The sequence below is a fragment of the Sciurus carolinensis genome, chromosome 13, assembly GCF_902686445.1.
Source record: "Sciurus carolinensis chromosome 13, mSciCar1.2, whole genome shotgun sequence".
NCBI classification, from domain to species: domain Eukaryota; kingdom Metazoa; phylum Chordata; class Mammalia; order Rodentia; family Sciuridae; genus Sciurus; species Sciurus carolinensis.
Window position 1 is genome coordinate 67,949,898 of NC_062225.1, and position 13,752 is coordinate 67,963,649.

Below are 13,752 nucleotides of genomic sequence, written 5' to 3' on the forward strand. Positions count from 1 at the left end.
AAAAGAATAGCTTCGTTAATAACTTGAACACTCTGGTAGAAGCAAAGTTGGTTTTCCAAATGCTTGTTTGGCTCTTATGTTGGTCTGCCTGAGTTAGAGAATTCTATCTTGCTTGGCCTGTGCAGATACAGCCTCAACACGTTCTGCAAAAGAGCAAGTCAATTTTAAGTTTGTGATTATTAAAACATGGTAGGATTGTTCTTCACCACCAGTACCACGGGGCTTTTTGTGAGGATCAGAGGAAGGGATAGATACAAAACTACAATAGCCCTGTCCTCAGAAGAGACAAAGGGGCCTCATCTAAACTGAATAATAAAATAAGCACCTTGTGTTTTAAAGAAACTATGTCCTAAAATATCAATGCATGACTGTTGTTTTCTTCTAAAAGTGGTTTATTTAAGATGCATTTTAAAGTTTTTGCCAGGAAAACTCATTAGCTACACAGTTCTTTCCCTCCAGTATTATTGAAAATGAACTGTTTCCTGAGAAAAGTTGCATTTCTCTCTTAACCTCTACTGATGCGTTAATATTATCCAGAGGCACACAAAGTGTCAAGTTATTCCATGTTGCCTGAAACAGATTGCACAATTATTAATTGGAGTTCAGAATCTGCTTCTTATTTTATTTAATTTTTCACAGTCCCTACTTTAGTTGACTTGAAACTTACTTGTTTCACTGATTTTATTATTGGTCCCTTTTATTTATAAATAATTCCGGACTCCCAACTATTGACTGTGGGTAGAGAAATTAATTAAGCCAAATTTCATCTTATTTATTTATTTATTTATTTTTTGGTACCAGGGATTGAACCCAGGGGCAGTTAACCACTAAGCCACATCCCCAGACTTTTTTTTTTATGTTTTACTTAGAGACAGGGTCTCCCTGAGTTGCTGAGGCTGGCTTTGAACTCACAATCTTCCTGCCTCGGCCTCCTGAGCTGCTGGGATTACAGGCATGTGCCACCGTGCCCAGCCCAAATTTCACTGTAAGAATGATTTTACCCCTTTCTGATGTTCAGGAGTGCATGGCAGCAAGGATCACTATGTTTTCTTTCAGCACACTCTATAAAAACACTTGAGGCGTCAGTTCACAAAGTTAAGACCCACAACAGCTCTTGTAGTTGGTCGGATCTCACATGGTGTCTGACAACATTTTTAGTACTTTGGACTCTTTTTGACTTTCTTATAGAAGACGACAAATTAAGTATTCCCACGTGAAGATGTCTGCAGTAAGGGCATACCCTCTAGTCCAAGTACTGTCAAGCTATGCCAGACATCTCACATAAGTTACTCATTTATGTTGGGAAGACTGTCAGAAGCAATTCGTTATAAATAATGGCACATATGCTTGGAATAACTTGAGGCAACACTTGTCTTGAGCAAGGTGATCTTCAGGTCTTTAAAATGACCAAGGGGAACAGAGGCAGCTTAATTGTAGAGATAAAAACCATTTTTATTTTCTGAGGAGAGTCAGAATTCCTGAGACAAAAGAAAGCTTTCTAATAAAATAGGCATGCTGAACAAATGTCTTCATTTTGTGCCAAGAGACGAATAGAAAACATCCCTGATGAAAGGTATTTCTTTAAGGAAATTTTACACATATTACTATGATGAACCAGTGCAGAGTTAAGATAGAGACTATCTCTAGGTTTTACATACAGATGGAGGATAGACAATGCTACAAGAACATCAAGAGAAATAAGTAATGAATTAATATATTAGGTAATATATATAAAATCTGAAAAAAATTGTCAGTACATTTAATGAGGTGAAGACAAAGTCAATATTAAGGACTATCAACAAGGTGAAATTGGTCAGAGTTGGTAGGACATTGGAAAAGGGGCAGATTTGCAAGCTGGGTAAAATTTGACTATCATGAGCTACTGTAGTTTGGGAAAAGATTATGAGAAAATTAAAGATGCTATTACTTAGAAAGGAAAGGCTTTGGTGGGCAAAGAAGTGGAATAAGTAGTGGTCATATGGGAGTCCAAAGCAAAAGACAGGGTCTTGCCCAGTCCTGTCCCAGATGAAATCTCAGAGCCAGAGTGGAGAGCTAGGCTGACCATCAGGAGGAGTCACCAGCCCCTTTCTACCTCTCAACCTTGGCACATGCCGTTTCCTCTGCTGCTAAGCTTTTTTCCCCTTGTATTCAACCCTTTAAGACCCAATTCAAGTAGCAAGACCTCTGTGAAGTTTTCCTGGAAGCACACAAGCAGAACTAGTCACACGCATGTCAACTTTAACACACTGCTCATTTATGAATGTATCAATGTATAAATGTGCTCTACCTTAGTCTTTGTGTTTTAGTTTTGTTTTGTTTTGTCTTTTTACTAAAACTCTGGAGTTACTGGAATTCCATGAGTTTTTCCAGTCATGTCTTCTTTGTGTTCCAGGATCCAATCCAGGACTCTACATTATATTTAGTTGTTTTTTTTCCCCAAGTCAGTCTCCTCTCTTTTTCATGACCTTAGCTGTCTTAAGGAGTAGAAGCCGGAATCCTATAAATGTACCAAATCTGTATTTTTCTGATGTTGTTTTCATGATCACAGGCTCTGGGAAAGAAGAGCACCAAGGTCAAGTGCTCTAGACACCCCATGTTAGGTGCACGTGAGATTCGCATGGTATCAGTGATGATGCTGACTTTCATCACTTGGCTAAGGTGGCTGTTTATGCTACCTTTGAATATGTTTTATTATCTCTAATTGTCTGGGGCAGATTTTGCATCTCTTTTGATGAGTTAATATTCTTGGAGGGATTGCAAGCTCTCCGTAGCACATGAGTTGAGCATTGTGCCTGCTGTATGCTGGCTCCCTGATGCACACTGAGAGGAAGAACAGCCTCTGCAACAACCCCCAAGAGTGTCACCCATGACTGGTGATGGTGCGAATTCCTGGGCTCCAGGAGGCCTATCAGAGAGCAGCAGGCTCAACTGGCTTGGCAATGGCCAAGAGCAAGGCAGAAGCAATGAGTCATTCACTCGAGATTTGCCTACTCTGAGCATTATCCCTTTAGAGAGTCTAGTCCTCTAATTTTAGGAATGACATGAAGTCTGGAAATCTGAGATTATATACTGAAGGTTACACAGTGAACCACAGGAAGAGCCATGATTCAGGGAAATGGTGAGAAAGAAAATGGGTCTGAAAGGTGAGATGCTCCTGAGTAAAGGCCCGTGTCCAAACAAGCATGGAATCTTCACAGGGCAGCTGTGGCAGCAGCTTGACTGGATCAGAGAACACAAGCTGAACAACGCAGTAGTGACAAAAAATTTTTTGGAATACAGAAGATGGGGACAGATTACAAGAGTTTTCATCAACAAGCAAATTAAAATAATCAGGCAGATTGGGGAAAAAGAAGATAAATTGGTGGACTAAGACTATAAATTAGATACAAAAATTAAAGATCCATGATGACTTCTGGGGCTTGAGATCTTCACCCACCACTAACCTGGTTACGTGGGGAAGAAATAATACCTTTTAGATAATTCCCATGGTTCATTTGGAGACTCATGGCTTAAGGAACTAGGCGGAAAGCTGTGGATGTGAGTCTCAAGAAAAAGGACAAGCAGACAACAAAGATGCTCCCTGGCACGGCTGGTGTTCCAGTGCATGAAGGAGAAAGGCAGCAAACTCAGATGTCTTTTAATCACCTACTGTTAGCGGAAGATGCTTCAATTTTTTTTTTTAATTTTTAATTTGTTCTCTTTAGTTATACATGACAGTAGAATGTATTTTGACATATCATAAATACATGGAGTATAACTTCCCATTCTTGTGGCTGTATATGATGTGGAGTTAAAATGCTCACGAACTCACACATGAACATAGGAAAATTATGTCCAATTTATTCTACTGTCTTTCCTATTCCCATCTTCCCTCCCTTCCCTTCATTCCCTTTTGTCTAATCCAAACTACTTCTATTCTTCTCCCTCCACCCCCCACTTATTGTATGTTAGCATTCACATATCAGAGAGAACATCTGACCTTTGTTTTTTTGGGATTGGCTTATTTCACTGAAGATGCATCAATTCTTAAGGGGGAACTAGGATACTCACAGTGACAAATTAATTATCATTCTAGCTTCAGCACTTAGCTTGAGACATTCACTTAGGAAAGAAGAAAAAGTCTACTTACTTCCTTTTTCATCCTTGAAAGAACATGTCTTCAGGTACAAAAGAAGTGGAAGAAAGAAAGATTACAACCCATATTTTGACCACAGAAAGAAATTAAAAGTATTAAGAATTATAAGAAGAGCTGGGCATGGTGGCACATGCCTATGATCCCAGCAGCTCAGGAGGTTGAGGTAGGAGGATTGCAGGTTCAAAGTCAATCTCAACGATTTAGAGACTATAAGCAGTCTAGTGAGACCCTATCTCAAAATAAAAAATAAAAAGGGCTAGGGATGTGACTCAGTGGTTAAGCGCCCCTGGGTTCAGTCCCTGGCACCAAAAAAAAAAAAGAATTATAGAAAGAAAACCTAGGGAGACCTTGGATAAATTACAACAATGTACCACAAAACAAGCTAAAGGTTTATATATATACTGTATATAAATAAAGATATCATATACATTGATATAAAAAATGAAAAAGTTTACAAATAGGAAAATATTAACAGAAATTTACAAAAGGAGAAACATAAATTGTTAATAAATATATGAAATTAATGTTTAATAAGTAAGGAATTATTAAAGGAAATGAGTATTTTAAATAGAAATTAAACCTTTTAAAATTAAAAGAAATACACATTTGAAGATTAGAAATTAATATTCTATTAAAATAGTAAAAACTATTCAGACCATTTAACCCAATAATTCTACTTTTATGAATAAATTAATTATTCTACAATTCAGACAAAGGTTCATAAAAGAAAAGGGGCCTATTATAACCTTTTTCATATAATAAGAAGTTGGAAGAAATGCATTTGTTCAACACTTAAAGAACAGCAAGAAAAGTGGGACACTGTAATACACTGGAACATTATGCAGTCTTAATATAAAATGCTCATAAAACTAACAGAAAGCAGGAGATGAAAACTGTACACCTCTCTACACAATATCCATGAGATATAATTTTTTTAATAAGATAATGAGAGATTGCTTTTTCACCTTTCTGCATTTGCTAGATTTTATACATTCAGCAAATGTTGGTTTCTTTTCTTTTCTTTATTTTGGGGGATATTTTTTATTGGTTCTTTTTAATTACACACAACCTTAAGATTCATTTTGACATAATTATAAAAGCCTGGAATATGATTTACTTTAATTCAGTCCACAGAACTTCCCCTCTCCCTCCTTTGCCCCTTTTCTGTCCTCTACTGATCTTTGTGCTATGTACATACAGTTTTTAAAATTAGCTTCTGAATAGCAATTTTACTGAGATATAATTCTCCTACTTAAAGGGCACAGTTCAATGGTTTTTAATATATTCAGAGTTGTGCCCTTGTATGTATTGCCTTTATAATCAGAAAAGTTCAAATTAATAGAGCTGTGGTTTATAGATATTTTCTAAAAACATATCGTTTGACTTTATGTAAATAGACCTGCTCTGTTTTTAACCACCATGAGACTTACATTCTAAGGACCCCAACTAAAATGTGTTCCAAGTGCTCAGTCAAAACAAATGCAGGTAGCATGTTTCTTTTTTGTGAAGCCCCTCGTTCTAATCTGCCCTTGTATGAAGTTCAAATACAAAGGTGGGCACGGCCGCGGCATTTACCTTGACAGTGTCTGTGGTCTGGCGTGGGGCTGTAGCCCTTGTGGCAGGAGCACATGTAGGAGCCCTCGAGGTTGGAACAAGAACCATTTGTGCAGACGTTTGGCTCCAGGCACTCGTCCACATCTTGTGGGATGTTGCATAAGAGAAAGGAAAAAAAGAGAAGAAGATATAAAAATAAAACATGAATCAAGTTAAATGTGGTTAGAAATGGAAATAGTGGACCTTCAGAAGACAAGGCAGATTCTTAAAGATAACCCTCAAGTTGGCGCTGAGGAAGACAAGCAGCCCTGCTGTGAGCTGCCAATGCTGTGATTCTGTGCCTTAGCTCACTTTCCCAGAGTGACCCAAAACAGACCAGGTATGCTGCATGGACAAATTCAGGCAGCATGGAAGGCTTGTTGTAAAGGGAGCAGGGAGAAAAGGTAGATTTAGAGCAAAGTTCCCTGGAAAGTAATTTTTCCAAAGTATCAAAGATTGGGTTGGCTAGATGCCCTTCAATGGATGAATGGATAAAGAAACTATGGTATATATACACAATGGAATATTAGTCATCAAGAAGAATAAAATTATGGCATTTGCAGGTAAATGAATGGAGTTGGAGAATATCATGCTAAGCAAGATAAGCCAATTCCAAAAAACCAAAGGCAAAATGTTCTCCCTGATAAGTGGATGCTGATACATGGTGGCAGGGCAAGGCGGGGGGTAAGGGAAGAATGGAGGAACTCTGGATCATGAAGAGGGAAATGAAGGAAGGTGTCGAGGAAGGGGGAAGGAAAGATGATGGAATGAGACAAACATCATTACCCTACGTACACGTAGGATTACACAAATGATGTGACTCTACATCATGTACAACCAGAGAAATGAACAGTGGTACTCCATTTGTATACAATGAGTCAAAATGCACTCTGCTGTCATGTGTAAATAGAACAAACGATAAAAAAAGATTTAGGAAATTGATGAGTTCAACAAGATGAAAGGGTTCTCACAGCAAAGGCTGTGCCTCATGAGCCATGAGAGCAAGCTTTAACAAAAAGAAGCAAGGATTCTAATGGAACATCTGGAGACAGCAGTGAATCTGTAGCACAGAAACCTAAGGGATGAAGCATGCCTTTTGGATAATTTGAAGGTAGAGTGTAGGTTTAGGAAACAATGTAACAACAATAATAATCATAGTAGCTAATCTTTATCGTATGCTTACTCCACATAGACACTAAAGGCTTGGCATACATTATCTTACTTAATTCTAACAAAATTTATATGGGCTTGGGCTGTGGTTGTAGCTCAGTGATAGAGCACTTACCTATCATCTGTGAGGCACTGGGTTCAATTCTCAGCACCTCATATAAATAAATAAAAAATAAAGGTCCATGACAGCTAAAAAATACATTTAAAAAATTTACATTGGTTAGTCATTTTACGGAGGGAAATGAGACTTAGAGAAGTTTAATAACTTGTCCAAGGCCACAAGTTTAGAAAATGGTGGTTCTGAGATTTGAATTCAAAGGTCATTCATTTATCCTGGCAATAAGTCTCTATCATAAGCAAAGACTACAGGTAGAAACAGCTACATAAAAAGAGAATGAATGAGTTTGTTTACTTTTTAAATTTTCTAACGCAGTGTTTATATTGAAAATAATAATTTATGTTTTCACTGATTTCATTTAATCAGTATTCATTAAGTTCCTACTGGAATATGGTCATTCAAAAGGAAAGAAGATTTTGAATTTTGCATCCCATTTGAATGCCCCTGGGTGGGTACACTATACAGACACTAGTGTAGTATCAATAACCAAAAACTTTAAGAGGAAAAACTGAAATCACAAAGTGCTAAAACTATACAAACAATGTTGTGATTTAGGCTGTCTCACATCAGTCTATAATTTAATCAGAATACCTTAATCATAAAGCTGATAAACAGTATGAAGGAAAAGGCTCTTGAAAGCATGCATTTCATTTTTTAGTGCTCACCACAAAAGCAATAAAGATTTCTCTCCTCCTGAGATAGAGAATCATAGCACATAGGCAATAAAGTCTTCATTTGGCAATCTGTGGTTCAGATCACACTGCATTTTATTAAGACTGAATTCTCTCTGTCTTATAATAGAATTCAGAGAATAACACTAAAATATGGTAAAGGGAGCCTGTGCATGTACACATTTGTGCCTTCCATGTGCCTACGGAGAAGAGGCATGAACAGACACTGCCTAGGTGTTCTGTATTGCTCTCACAAAATATCACTAATTATGGTGAAAGGATGCTAGTCCATGACAACAAAAATAGCACTTCCAGACTGACTCATTATCCACTCTTCCTTCGGTTGTGGGAATCCACTTTTGTAAACACTGGAAGCAAACAACTTGAAAGAAGAAGCCAAGCACTGAAGCCAAAGTAAATAATGGAACAGAATGAGCCTAGACACTAGGCATGGAAATTCCAGACAGCAAGGGGAAAATGTCATGTCTAGTATCTGGTTTGGTTTCAAAAATGTTAACAAGTTCAGAAATGTATGGATTATTCTCTTTAATTATTCATGACCAGAGAAAGTGATTTATAGGCTAAAGAATAACAGCAAAATCAATTTCTAAGACCATATTTTTCCTAAAGTAAATTAACAGACAATACAGATTACCATTCATGAGATGCTTATAAAACTTCTCTTTTTAAGGCTACTATCATGATTAATGATGAAGCAGAATGGAGTAAAGTGTCCAGGGTAGCTTGATATGTTTATTCTTTCCCATATTTATGATAAGACAAAATTGCATGGAACCAGAATCCTGTCAAGCCAATCCTTTATATGTAGAAAATACAGTTTGAGTTGAAGGAAGATGTGGCCTAAATGGAGATTATGTTCTGGAGGAAATAACTATGTAGAAAAATATCACTGAAGAATTTCTGCAAAGAAGAAAGATGTCTAAGATTGGCCTCATATAAAAACAATTGATGGTACAAATGGAGTGAAATAAACTTGGCACAGTATCTTAATTCCAGAATTCTCTCCTACACTGCACATTCAAGCATCTAGCTGTCAGTCTGTGGGAAATCCCCTTAATGTCCCACAGGCTCCTCTGAGTCTTCACAGCCAAAACTAACCCTTGCCTCCCTCCCCTGCCTATGACATGTTGCTTCCCAAATCAATACATAGAACCACTATTCACTCAAATGCCCATGTCGAAGCTTGAGAGACACCCTTTCTGATGCCTCGCCCTCTCTCTTTTCCCTACCATTTATTTCCAAGTCATATCAATCTACTTTCCAAATATCTCTCAAATATACTGGCTTCGTTTCATTCCTACTACTTCTGCTTCCTCTCGCCTGAGAACTGCCATCATCTTTTGTTTTTCTATTTTGCCATCTCTAATCCATTTATCTAGCTTGCAGCAAGAGTAATGCTAAAATACACATCTTATCAATGTTCTTGCTTATCTACTTTAAAAAACTTCAAAGGTTTTCTGGTGTTCAACATAGGTGAGGACAAAAACTTGTGGGACCCTGGTGGTAACAGAAGCAGAAGATCTAGCACCTGTAGTTCTTATTTCTAGTCATTGATAAGATCCCTCATCAATACCATGGAAGCAAGGTGGTACCTACCCATCACACATCTACCCCACTAAGGTCACCCGACCTGCACAATAGAGGGAGATGATTATGTCTTTGTTTTCCACACTGTAGCTCAAAGCTCATCTTACTCTAAGATATGTTCAATAGAACATACACATCACTCAAATTCTTCCAGTGCATTTACATAATGAGTTCAAAGGCCTTGGTGTTTTATCTCAAGTAGGAAACTTATGAAACATTGCTGTGTTCATAGAAAAATGCTCCAATTTACCAATAAGCTATTAGGGCATAATAATTTAGCATTTGCCATTTGATGATTTAATTGAACCTCCCAAGGTTACAAAGTGGTCAGTTGTTTACAAGGTCAGAATTTGTAGATATGACTATTCAAAAGTTTTTACTTCCATCTTGCTATGTTATCACCCAGTCCAAATTGATCCTTCTCTTCTACAATCCCCTAAGAGACTAAAAAAATGCCTTGTTGCAATGACATGCCACCCACACAGGATTTCCTAGGCTACCCATCTAACAACCCCATAAGAAAAGCCCATCAGGACAGTCTGGCAAATTTGTTCTTACTGAACCCTGGCTGATGATCATTCCTTCCTCTTGAAAGCATTTCACTTCATCGTTTGAATCATGCATGCTATGATTCTTTGTCAAGGTCAACACAAAGATCAGAGGTCAATAATTCCCTGACTCCACTTTCTTTCCTTTTTCAAGGAAAATGAGAAAATAAACCTCCTTCCAGCTCCCCTGACAACTTTCCATTCTCCACAATTTCACAACAGTGTCTCCCAGTGCTGGTGAGCAATGCCCCCTTGCCAGCTCTCTCACTGCCTTGGGGTACAATTCATCTGGGTTAAGAATCTTTTTGATATTTCCCTTCCTAATGTCTTGGGAACACACAAGACTGACTCAAGCTCCTCCCTCGTGGGCATGACCTAACAGCTACAGAGGGTCAGAGGTTAACTTCACCCAGTCACATTCTCCCTAGACTGTGCCCCCTTACACTATCTATCAGTTCCTTGGAGTTGGCCAGAATTTGTCTCAGGAAAATAATATATACACATTACTTTTTGTCCTTTCAAGAAGATGAATCTGTCAACAATGTGAATCAATTATTCTTCTGAGGGAATCCAACCATAACTATGTTATCACCCAGTTTCTTCCTAGTTTGAACTAGGAAGAAAGTATCTTATTCTAGCACTACATGGTAATACAGGAGTATCACTCACCACAAGTGTGCCATTACTTCGATGATTCCTTGATTATTCTACACACATACTTTTTTTTTTTTTTCAACTAAAGATGCTGGGAGAATATATTTGATGGAAAAGCAAACATGGCAAAACAGGAGAGAGATTGCTCATCAAGCCAGGGTGAAGAAACATCCTCAACTGCACTGGAAGTACTGTAAATTAAAGGATCTCCGGCTCTCTCTGTCAATTCTGATGAAGTTAAAATACATAGTAGCAGAGATGCTGACAAAAATTTGTTATACAATCCACAAAAAAATCATCGCTGCTTTTCAGAAAGTGGAGAAGAGCCAAGGCTGTATACATACTACATAAAGCCAAGGATGATGTCACAAAACCAATCCACTAATCCCACCAAATTACTGGCTTCATACCTCACCTTTCCAAAGGAAGTTTTTGCTTTCCAGAAAAATTTAACTGCAATCACTGTGGTGTAGACAAGTCATCTCAAACTCTAGATTCCCTGGGCCCTTATCACCAGTTCTTATAAAAGATGATTCCAGCCCATATGGATTTCTCCCTTCTACAAACATATATTTTCCTTATTGACTTCTTTATATAGCTTTGTTTTCAAATTTTCTCATGTGTATGTGAGGATTACAATTGACAAAAGAAAAAACTGGATTTGTAGATAAAAGACCTGGGGTGCTGCCAAGTTCTGCCACTTATTACTTGGGACCTTGAGTAAGATCACTAACCTGTTTTGAGAATCAATTTTTGTATCTGTCCTACAGGGATGATTGCTATGAGGACCAAAAGAAATAATCAAGTCAAAGTACTTTGTAAACTACATAATGAGAAGTTTTTATTTAAAAAAATTTTCTTGCATGGTCCCTGCCTTTAGAGTGGCTTTTTGTTGTTGTTTCTACATCTAGCATCTAGCAGACATCTAGCATTTCTGGCATCTAGTAGACACATGTCTATGGCTCAATAAAAAGTTTAGTGACTGATTAGAGGACTCCTTTAGCATGTAACAGTTTAGGGGTAAGGCTGATGAGTGAAGATTTTAGGAAATTTGCAAAAGGAATGCATTGTGCTCAGCTGTCATCTTATATAGAAAATGTAGGACAAAACCTTCAACTTCGGATGAATCTATGAATGTTCATATATTCCATAAAGATTCAAATGAATATTGAAAATCTGAAAATAAATCTTAATGTGAAGAGAACTTCTAGAACAATGAGCTCTCCATATTCAATCTGCAAGTTCTTGGTGCCTGGTTGTGGTTCAGACTGTGGCTAACCAGTTGTCACATGGATTGAATGATACTAAGGTCATCGAATGCCTAGGACCTATCACATTTAGAAGTTTACATGGAAGTCAAAAAATCAGTCTCCATTTAGAGGTTAATGGAGAAGAGACACTCTGATAAAACCTGAGAAAGTTAGATTCCCAGGTCACAGGGACTGTCACAGACAACAGAGTAAACCTAGAAAGGGCAAGCTGCTTGACTACATAAACCCATGCCATGTGTATGCAGTGGGAACAGATAATCTGCCTTGTGAAGGTTAGCAAGGGAAATGATATTCTCCAAAAGAGCAGAAACATCAGCATCGTTATAGAAGCCTCGTCACTTGTCAGGAATTATTAATGACTTTACCCAGAAGAATCATGGTTCCCAAGAAGTGTATTCCAGCTAAATGAAAACACTAAGAAGTTAAAGAAAACCCATAAAATCACTTAAATCCATTAAAGAAAGTTCCTGTGACACAGAGAGTTAAAAACTATATGATGGAAGTTTAAAGAAAGTCAAAGAGAATATACTTATATAGAGACATGGAACAGTTGAACAGGTATCTTTTTTCTTTTTGAGTATTTCAGGACAAGGGCAATAAAGAGGAGGGTAACATGATTAGAGAAAGAAGAGTTATAATGTTTATTGGGTCTGATCCTGTGTCAGATAACACATGAGGTGCTTCCTATCACTTATTTAATTCTGGCAATAAATCCTACCAAAGAAGGTATTTCAATTCTTTTTTGGCATTTTACAGAAATTGAAACTAAGCTTCAGAGAGGTCACGTAGCCCAAAATATGTCTAACCTCAGGAAACAAGACATCTATATCAGAGATGGCAAATATACCTTTAAATAATTAAATATTAGAGCAATTTTCTCAGGGATGGCTCTTATCAGGTTTGAAGGAGGCCAGCTCCCCATGAGTTAAGAGAAACTTGTCAAGTGAGTACCTGACAGGCTGGCTTCCCTTCAGAGAGGTCCTGGTCAAAGCAGCCAGCTGGAACTGGCCAGAACCCAAGGTGGTGAAATAGCCATTAAAGATGGGGATCAAATGGACACTGGGTCCCTGCTGAACATCTGGTCCAAGGAGTACTGTGTTGAACGATGAAAGGGAGCTCAAGAGGAGACAGAAATCCACAACTCGCAAGCAGCAGCAAGAATTGCCAGAAAGCACTGAGGGATGATGTGTTAGGAAGAGTCGGAAAAGGAGATTTGAAGTGGACAACAAACGACCCAGAGTGAAAGACTGTTAGGCCCTGAACTAAACACCAGGAAAAATGTCACCCTCCGACAACACCTGCAAACATTTTACCTGTTCCTACACAAACAATTTCTGTTCTAATTCATAAATCAAGGAGACGTATCCGTCAGGAAGACCCAGCTTCCATGACATGAGAGCATTAGTGGTTTTGGCAAGTTCATCATTTAGTTGGTGAAAGAAACAAAGTGTAACTGGTATCAAATCCCTGTAGAACACTGGGGTCAAAGTAGCAATTCTTAATGAATCTTTTAAAAGAAAAGAGAATCAAACTGATGTGAAGACAGAAAAGCTTAAAGAAAAAAAAATAAACATAATGCCAAATTAAGTAATAGTATGTGTACGACACACACACACTTGAACTCATTCGATTATAACAACGCAGACATACACAGCCCGGGAGGAGAGTTGCAGACAAAGAAAACTAAGATATCTGGAACCCAACAGCCTTGTGAGGTAAAGATTGCCATCTCTACAGATGACACTAACATATGCCAAATGTAGGATTTTGTCCAATAGGTGTGACTATAGGAAATTAGTCAAGTCTTTAATGTCCTTACATCCGATTTTCCATTAAAAATTGGGATACAAATCTCACCAATGTATCCTAAATTATCTGGATGAAAAGGATATATAAAAGCCCCAAACTGGTCACAGATAAGTGTTAGAGATGAAAATAACTAGAAAGCCTCTATCTCTCTGAGTGAGGCTGGTTCATTTTTTCT

At 37.8% G+C, this 13,752-nt stretch overlaps 1 protein-coding gene across 8 annotated transcripts in view; it reads right to left on the bottom strand.

The window, feature by feature from the left end:
- The window catches only part of Ltbp1 (latent transforming growth factor beta binding protein 1), a 413,663-nt gene that overhangs the window by 86,304 nt on the left and 313,607 nt on the right, over positions 1–13,752 (bottom strand). For all 8 annotated transcript variants that reach the window (XM_047522256.1, XM_047522255.1, XM_047522253.1 and 5 more), the window contains one exon: positions 5,711–5,833. In XM_047522256.1, coding sequence (XP_047378212.1) covers positions 5,711–5,833 — 123 coding nt within the window. The remainder of the gene's footprint in view (positions 1–5,710; positions 5,834–13,752) is intronic.